Here is a 27,912-nt window from a genome sequence, read left to right as displayed (position 1 = left end):
ATGGAGCGAGGCAAAGAGTACAGTATGAAGGTGACTTATTTGGTCTGACAGTTCAGTGGAACACCATAGGCTTTGCATTCAAGAGGTCCAGGTCTGATACGTTGTTATGGGCTCCCAGGTGAAAGAACTGGTGTTAGTAAAGGAACCTTTTTTCATTGTTACTGTATTACAAAATTTCTTTCCTGTTTGGAGGTTTGCCGAAGCGAGAGCTGGATTCATCTGAATCCCCCTCATTTGGGCTGCTTTTTGGCCAACAAGACGCTCTGACAAGCCAATTTTACTTTATGTTTTCCAGTACATTGGGCTTTTTATTTAAGAGTTTGTATTTTTTCTGGTTCAACATTGTTGGGCAACCCAAGTTCCCAGCATGGGATAAAGATCTTTTAAAAAAAGAAACAGAAGTACCTTCATTCATCATCAGCTACCAAAACTTTAATATCTGAATTGATAACAGTCCTTTTCAGCACTGAGTTTGTGAGGTCAGTATTTCTGCACGGCCCCTCTATGACAAATATAAGGACATTCTAGAATAGGCAAAAATTCTAAAGGAGTTGACCAGAGACAAATGAAACAGCTCAAGGGACTGTGTCAACTGAAGATCTAGTAAGTTTTCTGAAAATGGATTAGGAACGGTTTAATGCAAACACTTCAGTGGACACCTGCATTCCACAGACTACATTATGTTACCTTACCTGGGTAGATTTGGGTAATGCATTACATTAAAGCCAAATCTAGAAAAAAAACGCCATTGTCAGATATAGGGCCATAGCCAGAGGAATCTTGATGGGGACCTCTTCTTGAATTTTCAGCTTGCATTTTTTAAAGAGGTCTTGTCACTGTAGAAGATATGTGGAAAAACTGGCAGGGACTATTATACAGTTGCTCGACAAAATATGCTTCTAGTTTCCTGGGTTAAAGGTTCTTGGCCAGGGCTCCTGTTGCTAATTTTTAGTAACATTTTTGTTTTGCTAAAATTCTGTATCATGAAACATACTAGACTGCATATATTAGATTTTTACTGCTTTTCTACTGTTTGTCACTGGTTTACAATGCCCCTTCTATTGTTATCTGCATCAGAAAAGCATCTGTTTTTAAATATAGGAGGAAATACAATTCCAGCTCACTTATATTTAAAAAAAATTTAATCAGCTATTTAAATTGTTTACAATTGTTAAAATGAGCTATTTAAAATTGTGAGGTAATTTCAGAATTATTTTATAATAATTTAGAGCTGTTTTATTTGTGTGTTGAGAATACTCATGCCTCACCTACATATACTGTACTCAAGGCAGCTAACAAAATAAAAAGCTAAAGTTCATCACAATTAAAACAGATAAAATTACATCAAAATTAAAATCAGATACTAGCATATTTATATAGCAGAGCAGAGAAAAATTCTTAAAAGACCTACCACAGCACTAAAAAGATCTTGTTGGACACTATCTTTCAGAATAGCAATGTTAGATATTGTCAGAAATTGAAAGAACTGAAGTACGGGGAGCGGCTTGTCCGTTATGGTATCATGTTCCATAATCTGGGCGCCACACTTGAAAATGCCCTGCTTTGTGGAACCATTTCTATAGATTAACCCTCTCCTTTGCAGAGGTATTAAAACTAGTTCTGGCAAGTGAATATAAACCAGTTGAAGCAGCTACAATATCTGCAACCACTACTGAGGCGGATTAACTCACTTAACCCTTTGGCAGTTGCTCTCAGTCTTCAGATTCAGCCAAGGTTACAGACAGAAACCACACACAATGAGATGTGTGTAAGGAAAAGGCTGTGGCTTAGAGTTAGAGAGCCAGTGTGGTGTAGTGGTTAAGAGTGGTGGTTTGGAGCGGTAGAGTCTGATCTGGAGAACCGGGTTTGATTCCCCACTCCTCCACATGAGCGGTGGAGAATAATCTGGTGAACTGGATTGGTTTCTCCACTCCTACACATGAAGCCAGCTGGGTGACCTTGGGCAAGTCACATTCTCTCAGACCCACCACCTCACAATGAAGGGCTTCTGCATGGCAAGAAATTATGACCTGCTACCTGCAGCATGATCCAAAGCTATGCCAAGGGATAGAATCCCCATTGCTAATGCTATAAACATGTCTCCGAGTAAACAACAGACCCATCCAGTTCAGCAACTCAGAGCTTAATTAGCCAGTTGCTGTGTTAATCAACTTGCTTAATTGGGCAAAGTCTGTGAGAGTCTGCTTTTAAAGATTGAATTGTATATATTTGCATGTCTGAAAACAAAGATTACTGTGTGCATGGGGCGGAGAAACCTGTGTGGATAGAGAGATTTTTCTCCTTTCGTAATACTAGAACTTGGGAGCACCCAGTGAAACTGATGTGTCCAGGACAGAGACAAGGAAGTATTTATTTACTCAATGAGTAATTAAAATGTGGAATTCACTGCCAGAGGACATAGTGATGTCCAGGAGCATTACGCAGATGGTTTTAAAGGTCTATCTGTGCTGGCTAAAGGGAACCTCCATATTCAGAGGCAGCAAACCTCTGAAGATCAGTGCTAGGTTGCAACATCACTGAAAAGCCTTGGCCTCTATGCCATTTTGTTGGCCCTCCAGACTAAAGGGTTGGCCATGGTATGAAACAGGATGTTGGCCTAGGTGATTAACTGTTCTGATCCAGCAGAGCTTTTCTTATGTTGTTATGACCATGTTAGGACTAGTTACCAACCTTGAGATGGGGCCTGGAGTTCTTCCAGAATTACAAGGGTTCTCCAGAATACAGAGATCAGTTCCTTGCTGGGAGGAAAAGGCAGTTTCAGAAGGTGGACTCTATGGCATCCCTGCTGAACGCCTCCCCAAACTCTGTCTTCCCCAGGGTCCGCCCCCAAATCTCCAAGAATTTCCCAACCCAGAGCCGGCAACCCTAGGGTAGGGTAGGGTTGCCAACTCTAAGTTAGGAAATTTCTGTAGATCTGGGGCTGAAGCCAGGGGAGGGCAGAGTTTAGGGAGGGGAGGGACCTCAGTGGGGTATAATGCCACAAAATCCACCCTCCAACGCAGTCATTTTTTTCAGGGGAACTGATCTCTGTTGTCTGGAGATCAACTGTAATTTTGGGACATCTCCAGGCTCCATCTGGAAGCTGACAACCCTAGCGGAGGTAGGAAGACTGGGAGCTTGGTGTGTTTCATGCAATTGGGAATGTGCTTTCTATGCAACTGTGGTAAGTAGCATGCGGTGAAGGCACTTCTGCCAGTAATTTGTAGGAGAGAACTCACCACTGAACTCATTGGTATCTACAAAACTAAACCAATCACTAGTCTGTGGATTGTATTGGACACACTAGCTTCTGCATCCAGGTTTTTAAAAGATTTGGTGGGTGATGAGATATTCATATGTGTGTGTGTTAGGTGCCCTCAACTTGCTGCTGACTTATGGGAGACCCTATGAATTTATGACCTCCAAAACATCCTGACAACCTTGCTCAGGTCTTGCAAACTGAAGGCTGTGGCTCATTGCAAAGATCAAATCCCTGCTCCTGGGTGACATTTAGGATCAGACTGTTAAAAAGCAGTGCATTTTAACAACACATTTGTTAGGTTGCTGATTAGACGCAAGTGATAGGGGAAGTGTCACCTCTTGTATTTTTGCCTGCTATAGGCACAGTGTAGTGGTTCTTATTGGGCAGAAAGGAGACATCCAAATTTTGTCAATAAATAAATACATTTTAAAAGTGGCAAATCCAACCCAGCATCAAAGGTCAAAGCCAAAAAGACCAAAATCAGCCATGGTGGAAAACCCCAAGCAGAGGAGCTTATGTCACTAATTTTAGCTGTAGCAGGTCTTCTGTACCCAACCTTTTAACTGCAGTTTAATCTGAAAATAAACAGGGCAGAGTCCAGTAGCACTCAAAACAATAACAAAAATGTTATTCCATCATGTGTTTCCATGGTCTAGAACCCTTTTCTTCACACAGTGGATTCTACTCCATCAAAATTAATGCCGGAACACAAAGATTGTTATTCTTTCAGGTGCCACAAGTCTCCTGTTCATTGTTGCCACCATGAAATGTGTGTGTGTGTGTGTTCTGTTGGGCCTGTTGAGGAAACCTGTAATTGTACACCGGGGTTTCCCCAATGGGTCAAATACATTCCTGGAACCAGGCTGGGGAAGGATGAAGCACCTTCTTCATTTGTGTCACAGTGACGATAAACCAGACACCATATGCTAAGGAACTGAAGAGAACCCACAAGTCAAGTATGACCACTTAACACAGGATGGGGATTGCAGACCCAACCCCTGTACCCAGTAGTGTGTGGAGAGAACATTGACTACCTGTTGGGAATCACTGATCTGAGAAGGTGCCCTGAAATGATGCATCTGTCAACAGCTACCAAGCTAGGGTTGCCAGGTCCCTCTTCACCACTGGCGGGAGGTTTTTGGGGCGGAGCCTGAGGAGGGTGGGGTTTGGGGAGGGACTTCAATGCCGTAGAGTCCAATGGCCAAAGCAGCCATTTTCTCCAGGGGAACTGATCTCTATCGGCTGGAGATCAGTTGTAACAGCAGGAGATCTCCAGGCAGTACGTGGAGGTTGGCAACCCTATACCAAGCCTCCATCAATGTGAGAAGATCCGGCCAGACTGGAGTTTTCGCTGGACAGTTGGTTGCCCTATCCCTAGGCGATAGCCTGTCTACACCCATCTAGAGATTTCCTGGGGGTGGTGGCAAAAACTGCCTAGACTAGGCCGTTCTCTTCGTTTCAATTACCCCCCGCCCCCGCTGCTTGGCATCTCTTGGGCCTTTGCTGCCTCCGGTGAACCTGCTGCGAGAGAACAAAGAGACTGGCCAATTTTTGCACCGGGCCCTGGATCTAAAAATATTGGCTGCCAGGAGACAAAGGGGGCCCACCCACAACTATAAGGCTATCATTTAATTTTTATAAGCTATAAATAACATTTTCAAAAAATACGTAAGTGGAAAAAAGGTACTATTAAAATTCCCAGCTAAACTTCATTACAGTCGCAATAGCAAAGATCCGAGCCCATATAACGTATGTGTTGGCCTCATATAACCTGAATCAATTTTTTTCAGTTATTTATTATATTCTTAAATATAAAGTATCCTCGAAAAAATAATTTTATTATTTTTTTTATTAAAATTGTGTGTGTGTGTGTTAAGTGCCGTCAAGTCGCTTCCGACTCGTGGCGACCCTATGAATGAAAGTCCTCCAAAATGTCCTATCTTTGACAGCCTTGCTCAGATCTTGCAAATTGAAGGCTGTGGCTTCCTTTATTGAGTCCATCCATCTCTTGTTGGGTCTTCCTCTTTTCCTGCTGCCCTCAAATGCATTGCCTTGAGTTTGAGTAGCAACTGTAACCCAGCAGTTTCTCTTTCCAAGGAGCAGAAGCAAAGCCTGGCGGAAGAGGGGGGAGCCAAGAGGGGCGGGGAGGGAGGCGGAGCTGCCGCCGCCGCCGGGGAAGTGGGAGGCGGGCAGGGGGCCGCTCAGCCGTCGCCGCCCGGGGGAGCAGTTGCAGGCCGGGGGCTGCGGTACGTGCCGGCCCCGGGGCGCGCGCGGGGGTCTTGCTTCCCTTCCCTACCCCCCCCCCCAGATCCGTCCCTTTGCAGCGGCCCCGCAAATCCCGGCCCCGGGATTGCAAACCCCCGGGGGAGGAGGGGTTGCTTAGCGGCCCTAGCAGTGGCACCCAGGACTAGGATTCTCCCTCCCCCGCAAAAAAAAAAGGCGTCTGATGTTGCAAAACCCCGTGCAAAACCCGGGGGATCCGTCCTTCGTCTCCTTCCCAAGCCCATGCGGAGCGTGACACTGCCATTTATTCGTGGAAGGTTTTGCATTGGGTTTGCCGCTCTTTAGAGGCACTTTCCCCCCATCCCTATTCTCAAAACTCAACAATAAGCCGCCATGCAGAGTTTTGAGAATTCAGATGGGGGAAATGTGCCTCTGTAGAGTGACAAATCCAATGCAAAACCTTCCATGAATAAATGCACGCATTTATTCATGGAAGGTTTTGCACATTGGGTTTGTCACTCTATAGATGCACATTTTCCCCATCTGAATTCTCAAAACTCTACACTGCAGCTTATTGTTGTACATGGCCGTTTGTGGGGTGTGTTTTGTGGGGTTGCTTCGTGTTGTACATGGCCGTTTGTGGGGTTTGTGGGGTGTGTTTTGTGGGGTTGCTTCGTGTCTGACTGCTCGGGCCTCCGTTGACTCTTGATTCAGGCTGGTTTCTTTCTTCTCCCCCCCTCTCTCCTTCCCCCCCCCCGTTGCCCCCTCGTGACAGGCTCACCACCCCACCGTCACCCTGGCGCTGCGTTGCTTGGACGGCGTGTTCCTCTCCCCCACGGAGAATGACTTTGTCAACAAGATCCTGGAGGAGCTGGACCACTTTCTGCTTCAGAACCAGCTGGACAGGTAAGAGCCCGGACGGCCAGTGGGGAAAGGATGCTCGGCCCTGGCGATGGTCGTGAGAAGGTGGACAATGTCGCAGCAACCTTTTTTTGGGGGAGGGGAGGAATCTGACCCTGGGCTTTTCTTGGCTTTTTGTCTTAACTTGGTAAATGCATAGAAAGTGTTCTCGTGAATGTCCGGTTGTTTGTGTCCTTGGACTGTCAGAAAGTGACTTTTCTTAATGTGGAAGAGGAGGTGTGGCGTTGCATGCCTTTGAACACGTGCTGCTTGAGTAATGGGAACTGGTTTTCAATTCTGAAGGTTGTTCATTGCATATTATGGTTTTATTATATTGCTATGTCATTTTAATGATGATAGCCGCCTTGAGCCCAGCATTGGCCGGGATAGAGGGCGGGATACAAATTGAGTAAATAAATAATAAATAGTGGATACTGAAGGAGAGGAGGAAGAAGAAGAGTTGGTTTTTATATGCCGACTTTCTCTACCACTTAAGGGAGACTCAAACCGGCTTACAATCACCTTCCCTTCCCCTCCCCACAACAGACACCCTGTGAGGTAGGGGGGATGAGAGATTGTGACTTGCCCAAGGTCACCCAGCTGGCTTCAAGTGGAGGAGTGGGGAAACAAATCTGCCAATGTGAGCTTTTTTTCCAGTGAGCGCAAGCATATGGTGGGAACCAGCATTCCTTTACCATGAGCCAGACTACAAGGGACATCTCTCTCGTTGAAAGTCATCATCTCTAAGCCAGACTTTGGCTGCTTAGAATTGCGGGGTCCCAAAGCCAGTCAGAGGGGATCATGGACAAAGGCAGAGGGAAAACAAGGGCCACTGCCCATTTGTCTATCTTTGCTTGTTTTACTACTGCTTATTTATCAGTTAACTATCTCAGCTCTTCCTTGAACTCAGGCCTTTAGTGCTAAACAATTAGGAAGGAGACAGGACGGAATGACTTGATGGGGGTTGTAAGAAAACACAAGAAAGTTGGACCCCTAGCCAACCATCTCTGAGAGAACTTCAGAATTCTCAGCAATTGGGTCTTGGCTTGTGCCTCGCCATTTTTTATTTGATGGGTGTAACATGTAGCCAAATTCTACTCCATACTGGCTCTCTTGATTTTGGTGGCACTTCAGCATTGGTTGTGCAGCCATAGCCTACATTTTACTGTATTCAGGCTGTGCTAATTTCTGTTTGGATTTTACTGGCAGTCTGTGAAACCTGGTTTTAAAATGATTTGTGGCAATTATTTTTATTCTCCTGCCGATATATGTATATTTTTAGAACTATCTGTTGTTGTATTATTGTAGTTGATGGAAGTTTTTGTTACCTGATAAGTGCCTTGGGAGTTGCTAGCTGGAGAGCGTAGGCACTATCTAGTCCCTTAGTTAAGATCCTCTGCTCAAGCCCTGCCCTCTGTGCCCCTACCTGCTGAGTTGAGGAAGGTTTTGACTACAGATAGGACTTTTTCAGTGGTGGCACCACCTCTGCCGAATGCCCTTCCCCTTGAAGCTCATCTGGCACTTACCTTACTGTCTTTTAAGCACCAGGCCAAAACATTTAATTTTACCTAGGCTTTTTATCTAGGAGCCCCGTGGCGCAGAGTGTTAAGCTGCAGTACTGCAGTCAAAAGCTCTGCTCACGACCTGAGTTCGATCCCGACAGAAGTTGGTTTTAGGTAGCCGGCTCAAGGTCGACTCAGCCTTCCATCCTCCGAGGTCGGTCAAATGAGTACCCAGCTTGCTGGGGGTAAAGGGGAGATGACTGGGGAAGGCACTGGCAAACCACCCCGCAAAACAAAAGTCTGCCTAGAAAACGTTGGGATGTGACGTCTCCCCATGGGTCAGGAATGACCCGGTGCTTGCACAGGGGACCTTTACCTTTACCTTTTTTTTTTTTTATCTTATTAGGTGTTTTATCATCTGCTTCTAGCCTGAGGACTATTTGATGGGTATCTTTTAGGATGCTCAATAATATTTTCTAATTTTCTAATTTCCTAATTCTGAATATACCATACTCAGACAGGATCTGCCCTTGCTCTTCTGGCTCTATTGACTCATTAGCCCATGCCCTTTTGGAATGCCGCTTTTACGAGGAACTTCGATCGCACTATATTTCCCCCCTTTTAATATACAAATCCAATGCCTCTGTGACTGACATAATGCCTTTTTTACTAAGCGACAGGGACCCCAAGGCTACATTGTCAGTGGCAAGATTTGTTTCAGTCCTTATATCCCTCCAACACTAGATATATGCTGCTCAAGATCAATTGATCAAGGAGCTTCTAAGGGATAAAAGGAAAGGAAAGGAATAATATTTTCCTCCTCTCCTTTTTTATGCTATGGGCTTGTTTTTATAGTGATATGTGGGTGTTTTGGGGGGGTATTTTTATTTGTAATTGTCCTTGAGTGGGTCGTTGAAGAGGCAGCATATAAATTCCCCAAATAAATGAATGATACAAATAATAAATAGGATAAGTCTTTGTGATAACCTAAGCAGGGCTTATGATCTTACTGCTGGATGCTAACTTATTTGATGCTTTCTCTCCCCCTCCCCCAGAGTTCTCTTGTTTCCTCCCTTGTCCAGTCGACTTAGGTATCTGATCCACAGGACTGTGGATGACGTTGACCTCCTGAGTAGCTTTTCTGTTGGGGAAGGATGGAGAAGAAGGACCGTGGTCTGTCACTCAGCAATAAGGTTGGCTTCCCACACTTAACAGACCTCTTGGATGGGCTGTGGGCAAGCATGCAGGCAAGCAAGAGCTCCTGGCTGAAAACAGAACTTACCTTCCTCCTCCTGCCAATTGCAGCCAAAAGTGAACAGCTAAAAGGAGACAGGAAATAAATGGAGACGGCAGCAGAAAGCAACATGGGAGCGGGCTGGATCAGCGTCCGCATCTCATGAACACACGAAGCTGCCTTATACTGAATCAGACCCTCGGTCCATCAAAGCCAGTATTGTCTACTCAGACCGGCAGTGGCTCTCCAAGGTCTCAGGCCGAGGTCTTTCACATCACCCACTTGCCTAGTCCCTTTAACTGGAGATGCCGGGGGTTGAACCTGGGACCTTCTGCATGCCAAGCAGATGCTCTGCCACTGAGCAACAGGCCCTCCCCTCGCTCCATGTGCCCCTCTTTATTTCTCCCTATTGTGCCTGCACAAATGGGCAGCTGCAGTGCAGCCAAATTCAAGTCCAGTAGCATCTTAAAGACCAACAAGATTTTCAGGGTATAAACTTTTGAGAGTCAAAGCTCCCTTTGTCATATACATAGAGTTGCTGCCTAGCAGATCAGCCTCCTTAGTCATAGCCTGAAGTGGCTTGTAGATGTAGTGGTAGCTGGAAGATAACCAGCCTTAAATGTATGGGCTGTGGCCCAGGTTCAGTCCCTGGCATCTTCAGTTGAAGGATTTGGTAGTAGGTGATGTGAAAAGCCGCTGCCTGAGACCCCGGAGAACAACCAAACAAAAAGGACAGAACTCCACTGTAGACTATGCTAGATATATAAATCATATCATTCTCTGATTAGAGTTTTCAATTGTCGTGCAATAAGATAATCAATGTTTACAGCACCACAATTTTCTAGACTAACTGCTTTTTTGGGTTGTGGTATACAGCATTTTTGACTGCTGGACTGGTTGCATATTTATTTTCTGTTATTCTGTGTTTATTGTTTCTACAGTTATGGTGTATTTAAACTATCAAACTGTGGTTCAATATTGCCTTTATGTTCTTTTGAACTGTGTTTGTTAGCAGCAATTTGTACGCTAGCTTTGGCACAATTTATACTTTCTGCAGATGTGGTATTTCTATTGCCTTGTTATGTGCAACCTGATCCTATCAGCAGTTTACTTTTGGCAGTTCACTGCCAGTCTGAGTGGGCAGTACTGACCCTGATGGAACGATGGTCTGATTCAGTATAAGGCAGCTTCATGTGTTGAATGGCGGTTTTGCTTGGGCCCCGAATGACCAGGAAGTAGCCCTTCCTCCTCACTTTCTCTTTCCAGACCAAGGTGCTTCGTAACACTACAGTGTGGCTCTTCAAGGGAAATAGGGAAAGGCCCTTTAAAGGGCTGATGCTGTCCCATGCAATTTTAAAAGCAGAACGTAGCTCCTTAGCCCAGTTGGTGGCTCTGGATGTCCAGATATATGCTGCCCCTGCAGCCAGCCCATGGTTCCCCCTTTAAACCAGAAAAAGGCAGGTTTTGTTATTTTCCAGATTAAGGGGAAGCTCTGGGAATGCCATGAGTTATGCTTAGAATGAGCATGAAGTCATGTGGCCATTGCTCTTAAATCTGCAGGCTTCACATGTTCTGTGCAGGGAAAAATCCCTGTATGAAAGCAGCCCTTTTCTCAGGCTTACATTAGATGTTATGCGAAACCATGATTTAATTAAACTAGCTATGGTTTCTGTGATGGTTTTGAATGCAGGCCATTCCACTGACTGTTGTTAGTTATGGTCTGTCATGTCAGGCTCTGAAGTTGGTTTATTAAACATGATTAGTGTTATGGGTTTTGATGATTTCTGCAGGCAGAATACCAGGGTTGCTGTGCAGAGGAAGGCACTGGCAAACCACCTCTGTTAGTCTCTTGCCATGAAAACCCCAAAAGGGGTCACCATAAGTCGGCTGCGACTTGACGGCACTTTACACACACACACAAAATTCTTCAACTTTTTGCATCTTTTGCCAGAAAGTGAACAGCATTTACCTGGGAGTTTGCACATTGCCAGTGCTGAACTCTCTTTGTTTCTTTTGGCTAGGCTGCCGGATAACCCCGATGATCAAGACGGCTCCTGCATCAGTGCCTCAGCCTCCAATCACCCTCCCCATTCGAGAAACAGAGGGTGCAGATCTGGAGGAGGGCCACGCCGCATGGAAGGACAGGCCAGTGGTGCTCAAACTCGCCGAGGAAATGGCAGGGGCAGGAGGCAGCCCCGAAGGAAGCCAGATAGAGCTTTGTATGTCCCCAAGGCTATGCGCAAGAAGCCTGAGGGCTTGGCAGAGGACAGCCCTGAAGCGTTTGGAGCAGAGTTGCATGACTTTGGGTTGAATGAGAACAGAATGTCAAGCATGGTCTGTGGCTGTGAAGGAGTTACAAATACTGGTACGTTTCCTGACAACGTTGGCCCTGATGTGGAATATCCAGAAGCTCAGAACCCCAGTGAGATGTATAATAATAATTTGGAGTCTGGAGGTAAAAGTAGTGAAGACCCTGCGGGGTATCTATGTTCTCCTTCATTGGAAGGTCTGTCAGAAGAGGAAGGCCAAAATAAAATGAAGCAGATCACCTTGGTACAGGAGATCACCCCAAGCCTGGTCCTTTCAGAAAACCAGAATACAGATGGTCTGGATACTGTGATATCTGAGAGTTTTGAAACATCAGCCTTACTGGAAGAACCAAAGACTAGGAATCTCGATGCTTCATTTTTCAAAGAAAGTGGACAGCTGCCTTCAGTAGAAGACCAGAACAAAAGCACTCCAGATGTTATTGCATTGGAACTGAGCAAAAATCTGACATCCTTGGAGAACCATGGAAACGACTGTCAGTATTCCACTGTGTCAGAAAGCAGCATGTCCTCATCCCTACTTGAAGACCACGAGGTGCAGATTACAGGTGAAGTTGTACTGAAGCATACTGATGAGCTGTTGGAAAATAAGAATGATTGTACATGTGCTGGTAAAGTGGAGTATAGTAAAACCAGACCCTTGTTAAAAGACAGCAGTGTGGATGCCGGCGCATCTCAACATGACCCAGAAGTGTCGGCCCAGGAGGACCAGGATAGGAACGGCATTGATGTATCCCTATTGGAATGTAGCCAAACTGAGCCCTGTGAAGTCACCCAAGATCAAAGTACCACTTATTCATCTGGTTTGGGACAGGCATCGGTGGTGTCTCCTGTTCTGGAACGTAGTACAAAGTCATCTGTCTTAGACCCTGAGGCCCTGCCTTTTATAAATACCTCTGTATCCTACCATGGCAAAACCAGTCTGGTGCTTGAAGACCACGAGACCAGTGTAGACCTGGAGGGCAACAAGCTGCCTGGGCTGGAACTGTCTGCAGGCGATAGAAATGTGGGAACCTCTGCAGTGGACGAAAAGGACGGCATCTTTGAAGATGACTGTGGCACCGAACTCCTTCAAGAGGTAACGGTTGGACTTTTTTTCAGAACACGTGAACACATGAAGCTGCCTTCTACTGAATCAGACCCATGGTCCGTCAAAGTCAGTATTGTCTACTCAGACCGGCAGTGGCTCTCCGGGGTCTCAGGTAGAGGTGTTTCACATCACCTACTTGCCTAGTCCCTTTAACTGGAGATGCCGGGGATTGAACCTGGGACCTTCTGCATGCCAAGCAGATGCTCTACCACTGAGCTACGGCCCTTCCCCTAAACGTCTTTAGCCTGGGAGGTTCTTCTGCATGGCTTGTGTAAAAATGACTGTTCATAGGGGGTTTGTTGGCCTTGTTGAGTTGCTGATGATGCATTCACCTTGTCTGCAGAAGGTGTACCTAAGGTGGAAGCCAAACAAGACCATCATTTTGTGTTGGGGCAGGACAGGGGAGGCTCCTGCGCCCGACTTCCCTGTTTAGTCCTTCCATAGAAGTTGATAGCTCCAGTTGATTCATGTGAGAAATGCTTACAGGGATTGTAAATGGGAGGAGTCTTGGGATTGTAAATGGGAGGAGTCTTGGGATTGTAAATGGGAGGAGTCTTGAAGAGGAAGCGAAACTTTTCCTTTCCCTGTCAGCCCTTGGCCCACAGAACCAGAAATCACCACAAAGTCATATAGAGTCCAAACAGATGGCTTTTACTGGTCAATTAGGCATACAGTGCAAACGAATAAAATGACAGCTATGAGAGGCTCACTAGCTGGGAGATATTATAAGGCAGGAAAGGCGGGAGATTACACGTACAGGCTGAATACAGTTTCCCAGGAGCTGGGTTCCCAGGCCTAGGTATGCGACCTTGGGGGGCAGACAATACAACGCAGAGACAGAGGCAATAACGAAACCGAGATAGCAGCCTGACATTCTGCTCCCCTCAAGGCCCCCTCCCAGTTCGCAAGGGGGCTGGCCGATCTGGGTAAGCAATGTGAAAGGCGTCGACGAGGTCGGGGGCGGAGACATCCCGTGCGCGTACCCATTCGTCATAGGCAGGGGGGAAATGTTTCCAACGGACCAAATATTGCAGGTTGCCATGGTGAACACGGGAGTCAAGGATCTTGGAGACTTCGAAGTGTTCCTCCCCCCCCACCATGATGGGTTGCGTAGGAGATGGGTCTGGATGCCACCGTGGAGAAGCAACATGGGGTTTGAGGAGGCTAATGTGGAAAACAGGATGCACACGCCTCAAGGATTTGGGGAGAGCCAGTTCCACTGTGACAGGGTTTATGACCCGGGTGATGGGGAAAGGGCCAATGTATTTAGCACTGAGCTTATGGCACGGTTGGGTGGAACGGAGATTTTTGGTGGAAAGGTAAACCAAAGTACCCACTTGCAGATCACCCCCGGGGGAGCGATGTTTGTCAGCTTGTGCTTTGTATTTACGTTTGGCTCGGTCGAGGTTGCTAACGAGCCAGGGCCAAGTGGTACGGAGGGCGTGTGCCCAGGAGGCAATGTCGGGGTTCCCCTCCCCCTCTATATCATCTGTAGGGGCGATGGGACTGAAATCTTGTCCATACACAGCAAAAAATGGACTAAAACCTGTGGATTGATGCATGGCATTATTGTAGGCATATTCTGCTAAAGGTAACAGTTCTACCCAGTTATCCTGGTGGTAGTTAACATAACAGCGTAAATAACATTCAAGTACAGCATTGACACGTTCAGTTTGACCATCAGTTTGAGGATGGTATGCACTAGACAACCCTTGTTCCACTCCCACCAACTTGAGGAAAGCTTTCCAAAACTTAGAAACGAAACCACTGCCGCGGTCACAAATTATCTTACGCGGAAACGAATGTAAACGAAAGATATGCGTCACGAAGAGGCGGGCCAGTTTCTGAGCAGAGGGGATCCCTGCGCATGGAACCAAATGTATTTGCTTAGAAAACAAATCAGTAACAACCCACAATACAGTTTTACCCCCACTGAGAGGGAGATCAGTCATGAAGTCCATAGCAATCACTTCCCAAGGTTTGCTGGGCGTTTCAAGAGGTTGTAGCAGTCCCGGGGGTTTGCCCTGCGATCGTTTCGCAGCGGCACAAACGGGACAGCTGCGGATGAAGGAGTCAATGTCGGAACGCATTCCCCCCCACCAGAACTGTCTGCGCAATAAGTGAAGGGTTTTCAGAAACCCAAAGTGCCCAGCTGTTTTGGCTCCATGGGCTAAATGTAAAACGTCCTTTCGGAGAGCCTTGGGGACATACAATTTCGAGTCCTTGTACCAGGATCCTCCTTGTTCCAAAACACCAGGAGGTAGGGTATGAGCGGAACGTTCTAAAAGGCACTGGTCCCGAAGGACAGTTAAAAAGGACTCGGAGATGGGGATTTTGGAGGGGGCCCCCCCGTCGGCCATGGAGATCTTAGAAACAGTTATGGGGCTAGTGCTTACGTGCGGCGGCGCGCAGACTGCAGGCGGCTGGGCGGTCGGAGGGGTAGGAAGGGCGGGAACTCCGGTTTGTTGCGGTGGCGGCTGGGCAGCCGGTTGAGCTGGCGGAGCTTGTACGTTGGGTAAGGTGTGCTGATGCTGGGATCGAGTTTGTACAGCCAGCATAGGTAGAGCCCCACGTTGCATAGGGGTGAACAGAGAGTTGGTGGGTCTTTCGAGTTTTACCGGATATTGTGGTAAACGGGAGAGGGCATCCGCAAGAACGTTCTGTTTCCCAGGGACGTGCTTCAGGGTGAAACGGAACTGCGCAAAGAACTCCGCCCACCGTTGTTGTTTCGCCGATAGCTTATGGGACCCCGTGAGGGCAGCTAGATTTTTGTGATCGGTCCAAACCTCAAAGGGGACTTTAGACCCTTCCAAGAATTGTCGCCATAGAGTCAGTGCATGATGAACTGCTGAGGCCTCTTTCTCCCAGATGGGCCAGTTTAATTGAGCGTGCGCAAATTTTTTTGAAAAGTAAGCGCAAGGGTGAAGAAGACCATCCGGTCCTTGCTGGAGGAGAGCCCCTCCCATGGCTACATCGGAAGCATCGACTTGCACAATGAACATTTGATTTGGGTTTGGGTGCTGTAGCACCGGCTCCGAAGTGAAGAGGCGTTTGAGGGCCAGAAAGGCGGCTTGGCATTGCTCAGTCCATAGGATTTTCGCGGAGGGCAAGGCAGCCGAGCTTACTTTTCCCTTAGTTTTCAGTAGGTCCGTAATGGGTAGAGCCACCTGGGCGAAGTTAGGGATGAATCCTCGATAGAAGTTTGCAAATCCCAGAAATTGCTGTACTTGCTTCCGGTTGGTGGGGGGAGTCCAATCGAGGACGGCTTGGACTTTGGCGGGGTCCATGCGAAGACCTTGGTGGGAGATGATGTATCCCAAAAACGTGAGTTTGCTTTGGTGAAATTCGCACTTAGCTAGTTTTGCGAAAAGTTGATGGTTACGCAGGCGTTGCAGAACTTCCCTGACCAGAGCCACATGCTCGTCCATAGTTTTCGAATAAATGAGAATGTCATCTAAGTAGACCACCACCCCACGATATAGAAGGTCATGTAGGATTTCATTGATGAGTTGCATGAAGACCCCCGGGGCCCCTTTTAATCCGAACGGCATCACAAGGAATTCATACATTCCGAAACAGCTAGAGAAGGCAGTGAGGTGCTCATCCCCTTCGCGGATACGGACTCGGTAGTAAGCTTCCACCAAGTCTAGTTTAGAGAACACACGGCCTTCCTGTAATTGTCCCAAAATATCGGATATTAATGGGATAGGATAGGCATTGGTCTGGGTAACCGCACTGAGCTTTCTGAAGTCAATGCACAGGCGAAGGTCGCCCTCTTTTTTCCGGACGAAAAACGCGGGGGCCGAGTTTGGGGCATTCGAAGGGCGAATGAACCCTCTGGCGAGGTTTTTGTCCAAAAAGTCCCGGAGGACAGTGCGCTCGGAAGCGCTCATAGGGTAAATCTTACTCTTGGTTAATGTGCAGTCCTTTACCACTTCAATCGCACAGTCTGAGGCCCGGTGGGGGGGTAAGGCATCACATTCCTTAAGGTCGAAGACATCTTCAAAGTCCCGGTATACAGCGGGTAGAGCCGGTGGTGCTGGAGCAGTAGAGGTTAATGCTGGAACGGGCGGATATAGCAGAGCAAAGTTTTGCCGATGCTGGTCGCAGGTGGGACTAGCGAAGGAGATAGTGTTTGTTTCCCAATTAATACTGGGACTATGTCCTTTAATCCAGTTAATTCCCAAGACCACTTCAAATCGGATAGGGGCTATAGTGAAGTCTATTTGTTCCCAGTGGGAACCAATTCCCATTGCCACTCCTATGGTGCGGTGATCAACTGGACCCCCCTGGAAATGGCTTCCGTCCATTTGGGCAAATTGGACGGGGGCGGGTAAAGCCTCAGAGTCGGCTCTGAGTGCAGCAAAAGTGGTTTCGCTTATGAGAGTGCGACAGCAACCGGAGTCAATTAGTGCTTTGACGGGGATTTGTGGGCCACCGTTAAGTTGCTGTAAAACTGCATCCACGTAGACGGTGGAGTCCACGTCTTTAATTTTGGTAGGAGCATTCGGTTTGATAGGAAGATCCTGAGAGGTCTGTGGAGACGCTCCATTCACCACAGACCGGAGCCGTTTTTTGACAAGTCGAGGGGAGATTCCAGGTTTAAGGCTGGAGAAATCCAAGGATTTTCCTCATCCGAAGAGGGAAAATCGTCCCCCAATGGGGCACTTGTAATCCGAGACCCGGCGGGGTCGTTGGTAGTAGGCAGGGAGGTTGGGTCCCCGGCATGGAGTGCAGAGGGTGTGGGTCTTCCCGGAGCTGCGCTGCGGGTGGCCGCGGTGCCTCTGCGTGGTGGACGACCTCGGGCGCGGGTTGTCGTGCTGGGACGAAATATTTCCTGGCGGCGTGGGCAAACGGCTGCAAAGTGGCCCATTTCTCCGCAAGTAAGACAGGCACCCCTCTGAAATCGGGCTTCACGTTCCTGGGGCGGACGTGGGGGATTTCGTGGGACGAGCAGTGGTGCCTTGGGTTGAGGCTTTTGGGTGCCTTTTTCCTTGTGCTTTTGACGGACGAGAGAAATGAAGCGTCGGCGGCTTTCCACTTCCTCGGCTAATAGGATCCAGTCTTCGAGGGTATCGGGATCGCCTCGCATGTAAGACCAGTTCAGAATGTCAGGATGCAAGGCTTCCCTGAAATGATGGATCAGGGTGGTCTCGGGCCAACCTACAATTTTACTTGCCAGTCGTTGAAATTCATCGGCAAATTCTCGAACTGTAGCAGAGCCTTGTTTTAATTGTAAGAGTTCCGTTTTGGCTCTTTCCCCCAGGAAGGGGTCCTCAAACCTCCTTCTCAGGGCAGTCATGAAGTTGTTGAGGGAACGAATAGCACGAGAGCGGGTGTCAAACTGGAGGACCATCCAGTCAGCCGCTTTACCTGTCAGAAGGGAAGCTACGTAACGCACCCGGCTGTCTTCCGTGGGGAAAAGTTGTCCTTGTTCTCGCATATAACTGTCCACTTGATGCAAGAAACAAGGCAAAGTCTCGAGAGATCCGTCATACGTAGTCCTCAATTTGAGTTGCTTCCAAGGGCTGGGCGCAGGTTGACCCGGTTGCACGGGTGGTCCGGGCGGAGGGACAACAGGAGCTCCAGGAGGCAAGGGTGGAGCAGGCACATTAGCGGGTGGTTGCACGGGTGGTCCGGGCGGAGGAGCAACAGGAGCTCCAGGAGGCAAGGGTGGAGCAGGCACATTAGCGGGTGGCTGTACGGGTACCCCCTGACCCGGTATCGGAACGGGCTGTCTCAGAGCTATCAGGGTTTGTTGTAATTGCCTATTCTCCTGAAGCATACGTTCCATTACTTCCTGGAGTTGATCAACACGGTCGGAGAGCTCCCGATTCTGGGCTCTTAAGAGATGAGCCTCCTCACTTAGGCCACCAGTAAGATGAGGCTTACTGGTCCGGAAGCTTGTGGCCCATTGAGAGCTATCCCCATATAAATCCTCGTCTTCAGACTCTTCTGAGTCTCGACGTCGGTCAGCCAAACGGCGTGCGCGTTGGGTCGCGCGCGACGGGACAAACGCCGGGGAAAAGGACAGACCTGATAGCCCTAGTACATTGCCCTTAGGGCGCGTGTCCACGTTCGCCTGATTCCTAATCCTTGCTGCAGCCGCCCTGGCTGCTTCCGCAGCCTCTCTCTCTCTTGCGACCTTAGCCGCTTCGGCGGCTTGCTGATCCGCAAGAACTTTGGCGTTCTCAAGTCTCAGGGCAGTCTCTGCCGTAATGCGCGGTAAAAGTTCTGTCTCCAGGAGTGAGAGTATGGGGTCGGGTTCCCCGCCCAGCAGAGGTTGTACTCGAACCGCCAGTGCGGGTGCCTCGGCTCCGAAGGTCGAGGTCAAAACTTGAGCCAAGGTGGCTATCGGGGTGTCCTTTGTACATTCCACAAGGAGAAGAGCGGTGCTAATAGCGACTCGCTTGGCCTCAGCCTGACAGCTGGCTGCATCCGGGATCAGGGAAAAACCCTCCGGTGGGGCTCCCGCCATGGTAGAAAGAGTTTCTCGAGAAATAAGATTATCCAAAAGGCCAGTTAATATTTGTAAATCCTCAGTCGCCAATCGGGCATCGTCCAGTAATTGATCCAAGTCCTGAAGATCTAGACGAGCATCAGTATCCTCCGACGTTAACATCCAGAGACGTCCTTTAAGAGATTGCCACTGTTCCTGTACCAGTCCCCTCAAGCGGCAAACCTCTCGGGTCGTCCGGAAAAGTTCAGCGATTAAGTCTTGTAACAGAGTAGGATCCTCAGAGAAGGGCTCCAGGGTGTAGATCACCTGGAGAGCTGCACAGCTCCCATCCAAGTGGCAGGCGAACCCCCCTGGGCTCCAGCCTGGCTAGTAGAATGGTGAAGAGAAGGGGAGATAGCTGTCATAATGTCAGCCCTTGGCCCACAGAACCAGAAATCACCACAAAGTCATATAGAGTCCAAACAGATGGCTTTTACTGGTCAATTAGGCATACAGTGCAAACGAATAAAATGACAGCTATGAGAGGCTCACTAGCTGGGAGATATTATAAGGCAGGAAAGGCGGGAGATTACACGTACAGGCTGAATACAGTTTCCCAGGAGCTGGGTTCCCAGGCCTAGGTATGCGACCTTGGGGGGCAGACAATACAACGCAGAGACAGAGGCAATAACGAAACCGAGATAGCAGCCTGACATTCCCCCTGAGGTAGTTGTAGGTCTTCCAGTAATTTTAAAGTTATCTTTTACTTGCTTTGTTATCTCAAAAAAGGCACCCATGTTATGGTAACATTCATATTTATTTAAATCAGTTGGTTAAGACACATTTTAAAGTAGGCTGACATCCCCAATAGTTAGAATTGAAGAAGAAAATGTCCAGTCCAACAGTGTGTTGGAGAGAAAGCATTGTGTGAATCAGCCTGTATAACTAAGGGCTGTTTTTTACTGTTAGCCGAATTAGATTGTATAGCTGTACCTAGACTGTATCACCTGAGGCTCCAAGTATTTGTGTGTGTGTGTGTGTGTGTGTGAGAGAGAGAGAGAGAGAGAGAGATGGTGGTTGTCTGTGCGCAGGGAACTATTACTAGGGGGAGTGTTCAGACATACACCTGCAACTTGGTGTATTTCAGGAAAAGACTTTGCTATATGACGTTGCTGAATGTTGTATGATCCAAATGTCACCGGGTATGGCTCTTTGTCTCCTGGATTTTCCTGGCCAGGCAGGAAAATTATTACAGTGATTAAAAAGGTAAAGGTAGTCCCCTGTTCAAGCACCAGGTCATTACTGACCCATGGGGTGATGTCACATCCCCACATTTACTAGACAGACTGTTTATGGAGTGGTTTGCCATTGCCTTCCCCAGTCATCTATACTTTACTCCCAGCAAGCTGGGTACTCATTTTACCGACCCCGGAAGGGTAGAAGGCTGAGTCAACCTTGAGCCGCCGGCTACCTGAAACTGACTTCTGATGGGATCGAACTCAGGACGCGAGCAGTGATTACAGTAGCATAATATCAACCATAAATAGCCTGTATGCAAAGGAATGTTTCTTGTTCTTATGTAGGCACTAATATTTCCTTCTTCAGCAAATCTCTTTCTCTTTCAGATCAGAAATTACCTGACCATAAAGGATATAAGCATTGAGAAAATCCAGTTTGATTGCACTGGCTATGGGGAGGCACAGATCAATGAGGGAGACTTTGGACATGTGCTAGAAATCTATGATTTTTCACCTTCACTGAAGACTGAGCACCTTTTGGAGGCCTTTGTGGAGTTCCAGTAAGAAACCGGCTTAAAGCTTTTTTGTTTTGTTAGGGCTGGCTCAAGGCTGTTTGGTACCTTGGGCAGAGCTGCTCCTTCCCTGGCAAATTTTATATTTAGATGTGTGTATATTATGTGTGTGTGTATGTGTGTATATATATATATATATACACACACACACATACATACACACATGTATATATATATATATATATATATATATATATATATATATATATATATATATATATATATATATATATATATATGTATGTATATATATGTGTGTGTGTGTGCTTTGTTGACACCCAGCCTTTTCTCCATAATATGAATCAAAGCAGCTTACATTGTTCTTTTTTCCTCCGGTTTATTCACTCAGGTTCTTCCCTGCGAGATAGGTTAGGCTGACAGTGTGTGACTGGCCCAAGGTTACTTTATGTGCTTTTATGGCAAAGTGGGGATTCAAGCCTGAGTGTCTCAGATTCTAGTCTGACACTCTAACCACCTCACCACATTGGTTCTCCATTTCATAAATTATATACAGTAGAAATGTTGTTGTATGGCATTTGATTATGCAGAATGCTAGGTCAACTGGCAACACCCATAGGGCTGGGTCCTCTCCTTCAGCCAACAGACCCTTGTGTCTTTGGATATGTGAGGTACACACCAGCCTTGAGTGGGAGATAACTAGCTTGATGCCTCTGGCTGTTGTTGGGCTCCTGACTGCTGGTGCTGCCAGATGACATCATCCTCAGGTGCCTCCTTCCGCTTCAGCCTACTTTGATCTGTTAGGAACCAGCTGTCCTGGAGGGCTCCCGGACAACTAGTTTACTCGTCTAATTGCTGCATGGGATGACTTGGGGAGGAAGGGAAAGGGTCCCACCAAGCATGGAAGTTATTGCCGTAGAGTTCCTAATGGGGTGAGGTGTGGTAGCTGTGGATTCTAGGTATCAGGTCAGATCTTGGATACCTGGATTAATTGCCAACCTTCATTCCCCATGAGTACCAGATAACAAAGGTTTTTTTTTGTTATTACCCAATAGACAAAAGGAATTTTTTTTTTGCAACTGCTAGAGTTCTTTTTGGATCCCTGTCAGCAAGTAGGTATGTAACTAGGTCATAAGAATATATATCAGAACAAACTGGCATACATGGTGAAATATAGCACTTCCTGAGGTTAGCAAACAAACGACACTCCATGTCGATCTTGCCGAAGGAACAGGGGCAGATTTGTTCTGAATAAGGTAAACATATGAACCTTCCCCTCATAACTGCTGAGGAGTGGGCGTTTAGTCTGCCCAGGATAAACGCTCTTAAAAGGCTTTGGGAAGTCAACAGAGGCATAGGAGAGACAAGATTTCGGAGGGGGAATACCAAAAAATTAGGAGGAACAGGTGCGATGGGCTCTAAAGGCAGAGCTTTGGTGATTGATTAATTTTACATGATTTCTCACCAAAGCAAATGCTCCATGAATGCCCAGGTATAGTATCCAGGTTAACACTGAGAGCCAGGAGTTTCTCAGAGGCAGTCTTAAATCATACTGACCTATAAGAGTCTTCCTTCAGGAAAGCCAGATAGCCCTTGCTGCTCAAGTCTGACTTGATGAACAGTCTAAATGCATGCAACCAAGCTCTTGCCTTAAGGGAAGGTTGGCCTGGTTCACGCCAGCTACACAACGAGGAATGTTTAATAATGTTCGCAGAAAGAATAAAAGAAGATGGTCAATATTTTCATTTACGGAAACAATCCTTATAGCTACTCCATAAAGAATAATAGGGACAACTTTTAAGTTAATGACTTCAACAGCACCTGGAACATAGTTTCCACCTGTTTCAGAAAAAAATTAATATGCTGCTGGCAAAGGTTTTCGCTTTTTTCCCTTATCAATGACTGACGTGCTCCCCATTTTAGATTAGACGAAAAAAGAATACCCAAATGTGAAAATTCCTTCACTTGTTGGATTTCTTCTCCATTCAGAGTCCATCTGAACACTGAAGGATTTCTTTTTTTGGAGAGGACAACTAACCTCACTGCTTTCATGGCAGGGCCTCTCGGGTGTTTTGACCTTGCTGTTCTGTTCCAAAACCTCGCTGTCCATTAATATCAAACGAGACAGGTTCCTTTTGACAACATCCAATCTGTTTCAATTACCGTGCCCAGCAATGGGCCGGTCCCAGCGAAAGTTTGTTGCATCTGCCCCATTCAAAGCAATGGCACTTGAAACTGTCTTTATGGAGAACGTTTATTTTGGGGGAAACTACCAGTGGTGTTTTAACTTCTAATAACTGCTGTGATCCTTCTGTCTTTTTTTCAGAGAGAGTGGCTTTAAAGTGCAGTGGGTTGATGACACTCATGCTCTTGGCATTTTCTCCAGTTTGGCGGCAGGTAATGTGGCACAAGTATCTCTCCCCCTTTCTCTCTCCCCCATCTTTTTTGCACGAGTGACTGTGATCCTGCTAACTAAGCTTGCTCTGCTTTCTCACTTAGTAGACTCTCCAGCTTTTCCCTCCTTTACGCAGTCTGTTTTGTGTTTTCAAGAACATACTTTTGCCACTGCAGACATTTCTGCATTGAAAATCCTGAATGTTCCTCACGAAGTTTTGGATGCTGTCAGTTGGTTATATTCCCCTTTGTGGCTAATTTTTCTCAAGAATTTGGGAGCAGGGGTAGCTGCTGTGAAGAGAAAGAAGGAAAGATAAACAGCGGAGGGAGAACAAACAAACTTGTTGTTGCTTGGGCTTAACAGTGTAGTCCTAAATTATTATATCATTCTAGGTCCATTGAAGTTGGTGTGCTTAGAAAGGTGTAATTCCGCATTGGATTGTGCTGTTAGAGGGCCACAACCCACTTCATTGGATGCAGGAGGGTTGACTTTAGTTGACACTTAACACTATATGTTCATACACCTGCTGGCATCACTGTATCTAATAGGCAATGGCACAGGGGCTGGCCACATTATGAAACCAGCAATAAAGAAAAGGGTATCTACCTACTTGGGGACTCTTCACATACACAGAAAAACCTGACTTTGTAAATTAACCAAAAACCTGGGATAGGAGTAAATATGCTCCAGGACAACTGAATGTTGGTACAGCTAGATTCGAGTCCGTTAGTATTTAGAGACCAACAAGATTTTCAGGGTACAAGCTTTCAAGAGTCAAAGCTCCATTCATCAGAGCTTTCACTCTCGAAAGCTTATACCCTTAAAATCTTGTTGGTCTTTGAAATGCTACTGGACTCAAATCTAGCTGTTCTCCTGCAGACCAACTCAGCTGCGCTCTGAAACCATCTGAATGGAGGGAGAATTTGAGAATTGAAGGGGAGAAAGAGGTGGGGAGGGATTTGTCTGCTCAGGTCCTTGAGAGCTTTTGGAACCGGGAGAGGGGAGATTTGGAGTGAGGTGGTGTTTCCAAATTGTTCTCCCCTTCAACGGGCAGAGCTCTAGTACAGTGAATCCCTTTCTTGGCCGGCTTCTGAGAACTGCCGTATCTGCTCAACCTGATTTTGCTTCCTGTTTGCTGGTGGGGCAGAGATGCAGGCAGTGATAGAAATATCCACCCAACAGCATCTTGTAGTCAATAATACACAGTTCTTGAAAAACTGGTTTATTAACGTCATTCTTGACTTGCCTTTCTTCCCAGTGGGGATGCAAAACGGCCGACATCATTCTCCTCTCCGCAGTCTTATTCTCACAACCCTGTGAAGTAGGTTAGGCTGAACGTATGACAGGCCCAAGGTCACCTAGTGAGCACCATGGCTGAGTGGGGATTTGAAGCTGGGTCTCCCAGGTTCTAGACCCAACACTCTAACCACTGCGCCACACTAGTTCTTAGTTTTGGGTAGACACTCAATAGGTGGGATCCAGTACAGCATTTCCACAGATGCAAGGACTTCTGCCTGCAGAACATAGCTTTTGCAGCTGTCCCTGCTGTGGTAGCCTGGAATGCCTCCTCGGAATCTTGTTCTTGGGCACTGCCCCTGGATCCAGTTTGTTGAGTCTGGAAAACATGTGAACTATTGTAATAGTGAGGTTCAAGTCCCTCAAGTCATCTGGTCAAGCCTTGCTAGGGGTTTGAATCTTGATTCTGCATGTAACAGGGTATTCTACTTGGCACAAGGTGTATGAATGCTAAGTATTCTGTTAGATAGGGTCCACAATGTGGTGACAGACCCATATGTATAAAGCATGTGCTTTTAGTTCAATCTCTAGCATTTTCACTGTGTCTCTGTTTGGTCTGTCTATCTGATGATTGAGCAATCATAGCATAGATGGGAAAGACATTCATACTCTGGAAAGCTACTGCCAATCAGCTTAGCCAGTACTGGGTTGACTGGACCAATAGACTTACGCTCTTTACAAGACAGCTTCATGTGTTTATAGAGGGGTGAGCTCATAAACATTATGGTAAACAATGCCTCTATTCCATCACTTGCAGCTTTCTGAAAAAAGCTATGATAGAGACACTGTTGCCAGTGGTTCATGCATTCATCCCTGTAGCATCTCTGCTTGTTGCTTTGAAACCTGCAAAAACCATATAGCAGCTGGTAAAAAATGTGCCTGGGCACATGCACAGTGGGAAATGGTGTACCTCTCATACCACTTTCCGGCTCTCATATATTCTGTTGTATCCAGCCATGTTTCTTCTCACAGTGATGACACAGGCACTGGCCGATAGATGCCTGTTAACTTAATTAACCTTAGCCCGCATAGTGCTTGACAATTGTAATGGAAATGCTCACTGGGGCAGGAATAGCATTTACCCAACAACAAAATACTTCTGGTTTAAGTTAAGTGAGCGGATGGAACTGTAGGTATTGTTGAAGCTACTGGGATGTTTGTTTGGATAGAAGGTGAAATGACACCTGAAGGGACTGGGACCACTTGTGGTCTCCTTTTAACAGGCTTGCATCAATGCTGTGAGAGGGTCTAGGCTGGCAGTGGCTCACTGAAACCACCTACTGAGTGCATATTTATAAAAAATACAACCTCCTAATAATATGGTCTCTTGGCAGCATCTCAAGCAATGGAACAGAGTTATACATCATTAAAGATCCGCCCTCTAATCCACGGTACAAGACAGTCGAAAATCAAGGCACTTCAGCGTCCAAGTAAGAAATGTAATATTTATTTTTGAAGCTAGTTGTGGCTGGAAGTAATGTGACTGCTCTTCTGGAATCACTTAGGTTGGCACCTTACGTCAGGGGTGGCGGCGGCATTTTTTATTCAGATAGAGGCTTAGTGAAAGCAAGAGAAAAGGCTCCAAGGAAACACAAATTGATTTTGGGTCTCACTGGCATCTACAAAATGCATCTCAGAATACCCAGAGGTGAAGACTTAGTGAAGGGCCCAGTTTGGGATCTCAGCAAGTTTGATATTGCCGCCTCAAATTCCAGAATTGTTTCTCCCGTGTGGCTAGGAGTTGCCCCCTGGTTGGTTAGAATGGACCCTCTGATTTCCACAGCATTCTACTTTAACCTGCAGCCGGGAGATCGTATTTTTATTTGGTTAAAATCAAAAAAAATTCTGGCACCTGGTTGCATAATGCTCTGATTACATGATAACCAGGAGCTGACAGCTGAGAATTCTGAAGCACAGCTGGAGCCAGGGGGGGGGGAAAGCACATCTGGATGGGACCATAGGCATTCTGGAGCCCCTGGCCACATTTTTCATTATCCCTGTTAATCCCTGGTTGTCCTTGCTCCTTCCCAACTGTCCCTCCTGCTTCACCTCCAACCCTTAGAGGACAGATGGGTTGGTGGTGGAGAAAAGGTGGCTGGGGGCTCCTGTTTCTTTTCAGAGGGTCTCTAGTGTACAGCGGTTTTCTCACAGTTTGGGTGCTGAACTGCAGCATTCTCCTGTTTTATATTTGTTGTTTTTCTGTGCTTTCTTAAACAGCCTTTGATCTGATTTGAGAAAGCGCAAGGAAAGACAACAAACAGAAAAAGAGGACGTAAGAAGCTCAGAGAGAAACTGCTGTAGTTTGGTACCCAAACTGTGGGGAAACCCTTTGTGTGAAAAGACCCTACAATTCTGAGTCTGCCATGGGGTGGGGAAGCTTCAGTACACCAAGCAGGCATGCAAACTCTGTGCCAAACTCTTTAAATGTGTACCTGGGCTCTTAGCAAGGGATGGACTGAATCTTTCTTGCAAATGCTTTAAACAAGATTTATTTTTACTTTCAGGAAGTTAAACACAGGGGCGCTTGAAAAAAAAAAAAAAAGAGGCACCCTTATACCACCTTGTCCAGCTGTATGAGTGGACCAGGCCTTATCCATATGGCAGAAAGGGTTTTAAACTGGCTCAAAATCTTGTGAAGACTTGCGGTCCAGTGTGAATCCACCCATGTTGATTCTCCTCCCCTTTTCAGTCTCTGCTTCTTTCCCCTTTTACTCAGAGCTCCTTCAGCTGGCCAAGGAGAGGCCCCAGACCGACACAGTAGTGGCTAGAAGGCTGGTGACCAGGGCTCTGGGATTACTCCGCAAAATCCAGCCATGCCCAGGCGAAGAAGTGCCAGAGTCAGAAAACGTCAGCCTGCCAGAGTAAAGCGAATCATCTTGAATGGCTTGGGGTGATGGTTTTGGGTGTGCTATTAAAACCGCAGTCTGACGGTAGGCCTCGTCTGTGGGTTTTTTTCGGGGGTGTGTGTGTTGTTTTTGCAGTAGGGAGAAATTATTGTTGGTTGTGTTAGAAATGGGAAGGAACCGAGTTGACAAGCATTTAATGGTGGGAAGTCAAATTTCCTCATTGCTTTTGGGGAAGCGGGCTGACCTGTAAAGGGACCACAGGAGGGCACTGTAGGGCAGTGAAAAGTCTTTCTTTTGGGCATTGAAAACATTTGCCAAAACAGACGGTGTGTTTGTTTTTTAACTTGGCTGATCACCTGTGCTTTGAAAAATTAGGAAATTCTGGAACAGGTGTTTTTCATTCTGAGTTTGGTAGACAATCCTCGTTTCGCTGTACATTAAGGGAGGGACAACATTTCCTGCTCCATCTCCTGTCTTCAAAACCTGCTTGCTGCTCTTGCAAAGGATGTGTGATTTAAATAAAGGGTGGGTAGGAGGCGGTTTGAAGCTCCCCCTCACCTGCTTTTCTTGCAACCCCGGTCCCAAATATGTTTCGAGTTAGAAATGCAGCTCTGTTCCCCTTACTGGGCG

At 46.8% G+C, this 27,912-nt stretch overlaps 1 protein-coding gene across 1 annotated transcript; it reads left to right on the top strand.

Annotated features, from left to right (window-relative positions):
• On the top strand, nucleotides 1-27,366 carry R3HCC1 (R3H domain and coiled-coil containing 1). Its single transcript, XM_056860909.1, has 8 exons — nucleotides 1-30; nucleotides 6,261-6,391; nucleotides 8,943-9,080; nucleotides 11,143-12,526; nucleotides 20,603-20,775; nucleotides 23,072-23,142; nucleotides 25,771-25,866; nucleotides 27,153-27,366. The coding sequence occupies exons 1-8, from the start codon at nucleotides 1-3 to the stop codon at nucleotides 27,299-27,301; spliced, it is 2,172 nt and encodes a 723-aa protein (XP_056716887.1). The 3' UTR covers nucleotides 27,302-27,366.
• The last annotated feature ends 546 nt before the right edge of the window (nucleotides 27,367-27,912 follow it).

This window comes from Euleptes europaea, chromosome 14 (assembly GCF_029931775.1).
Source record: "Euleptes europaea isolate rEulEur1 chromosome 14, rEulEur1.hap1, whole genome shotgun sequence".
Lineage (NCBI taxonomy): Eukaryota > Metazoa > Chordata > Lepidosauria > Squamata > Sphaerodactylidae > Euleptes > Euleptes europaea.
Note: the sequence above shows the minus strand (reverse complement) of the source record. Positions and strands in the feature narration are given on the sequence as shown.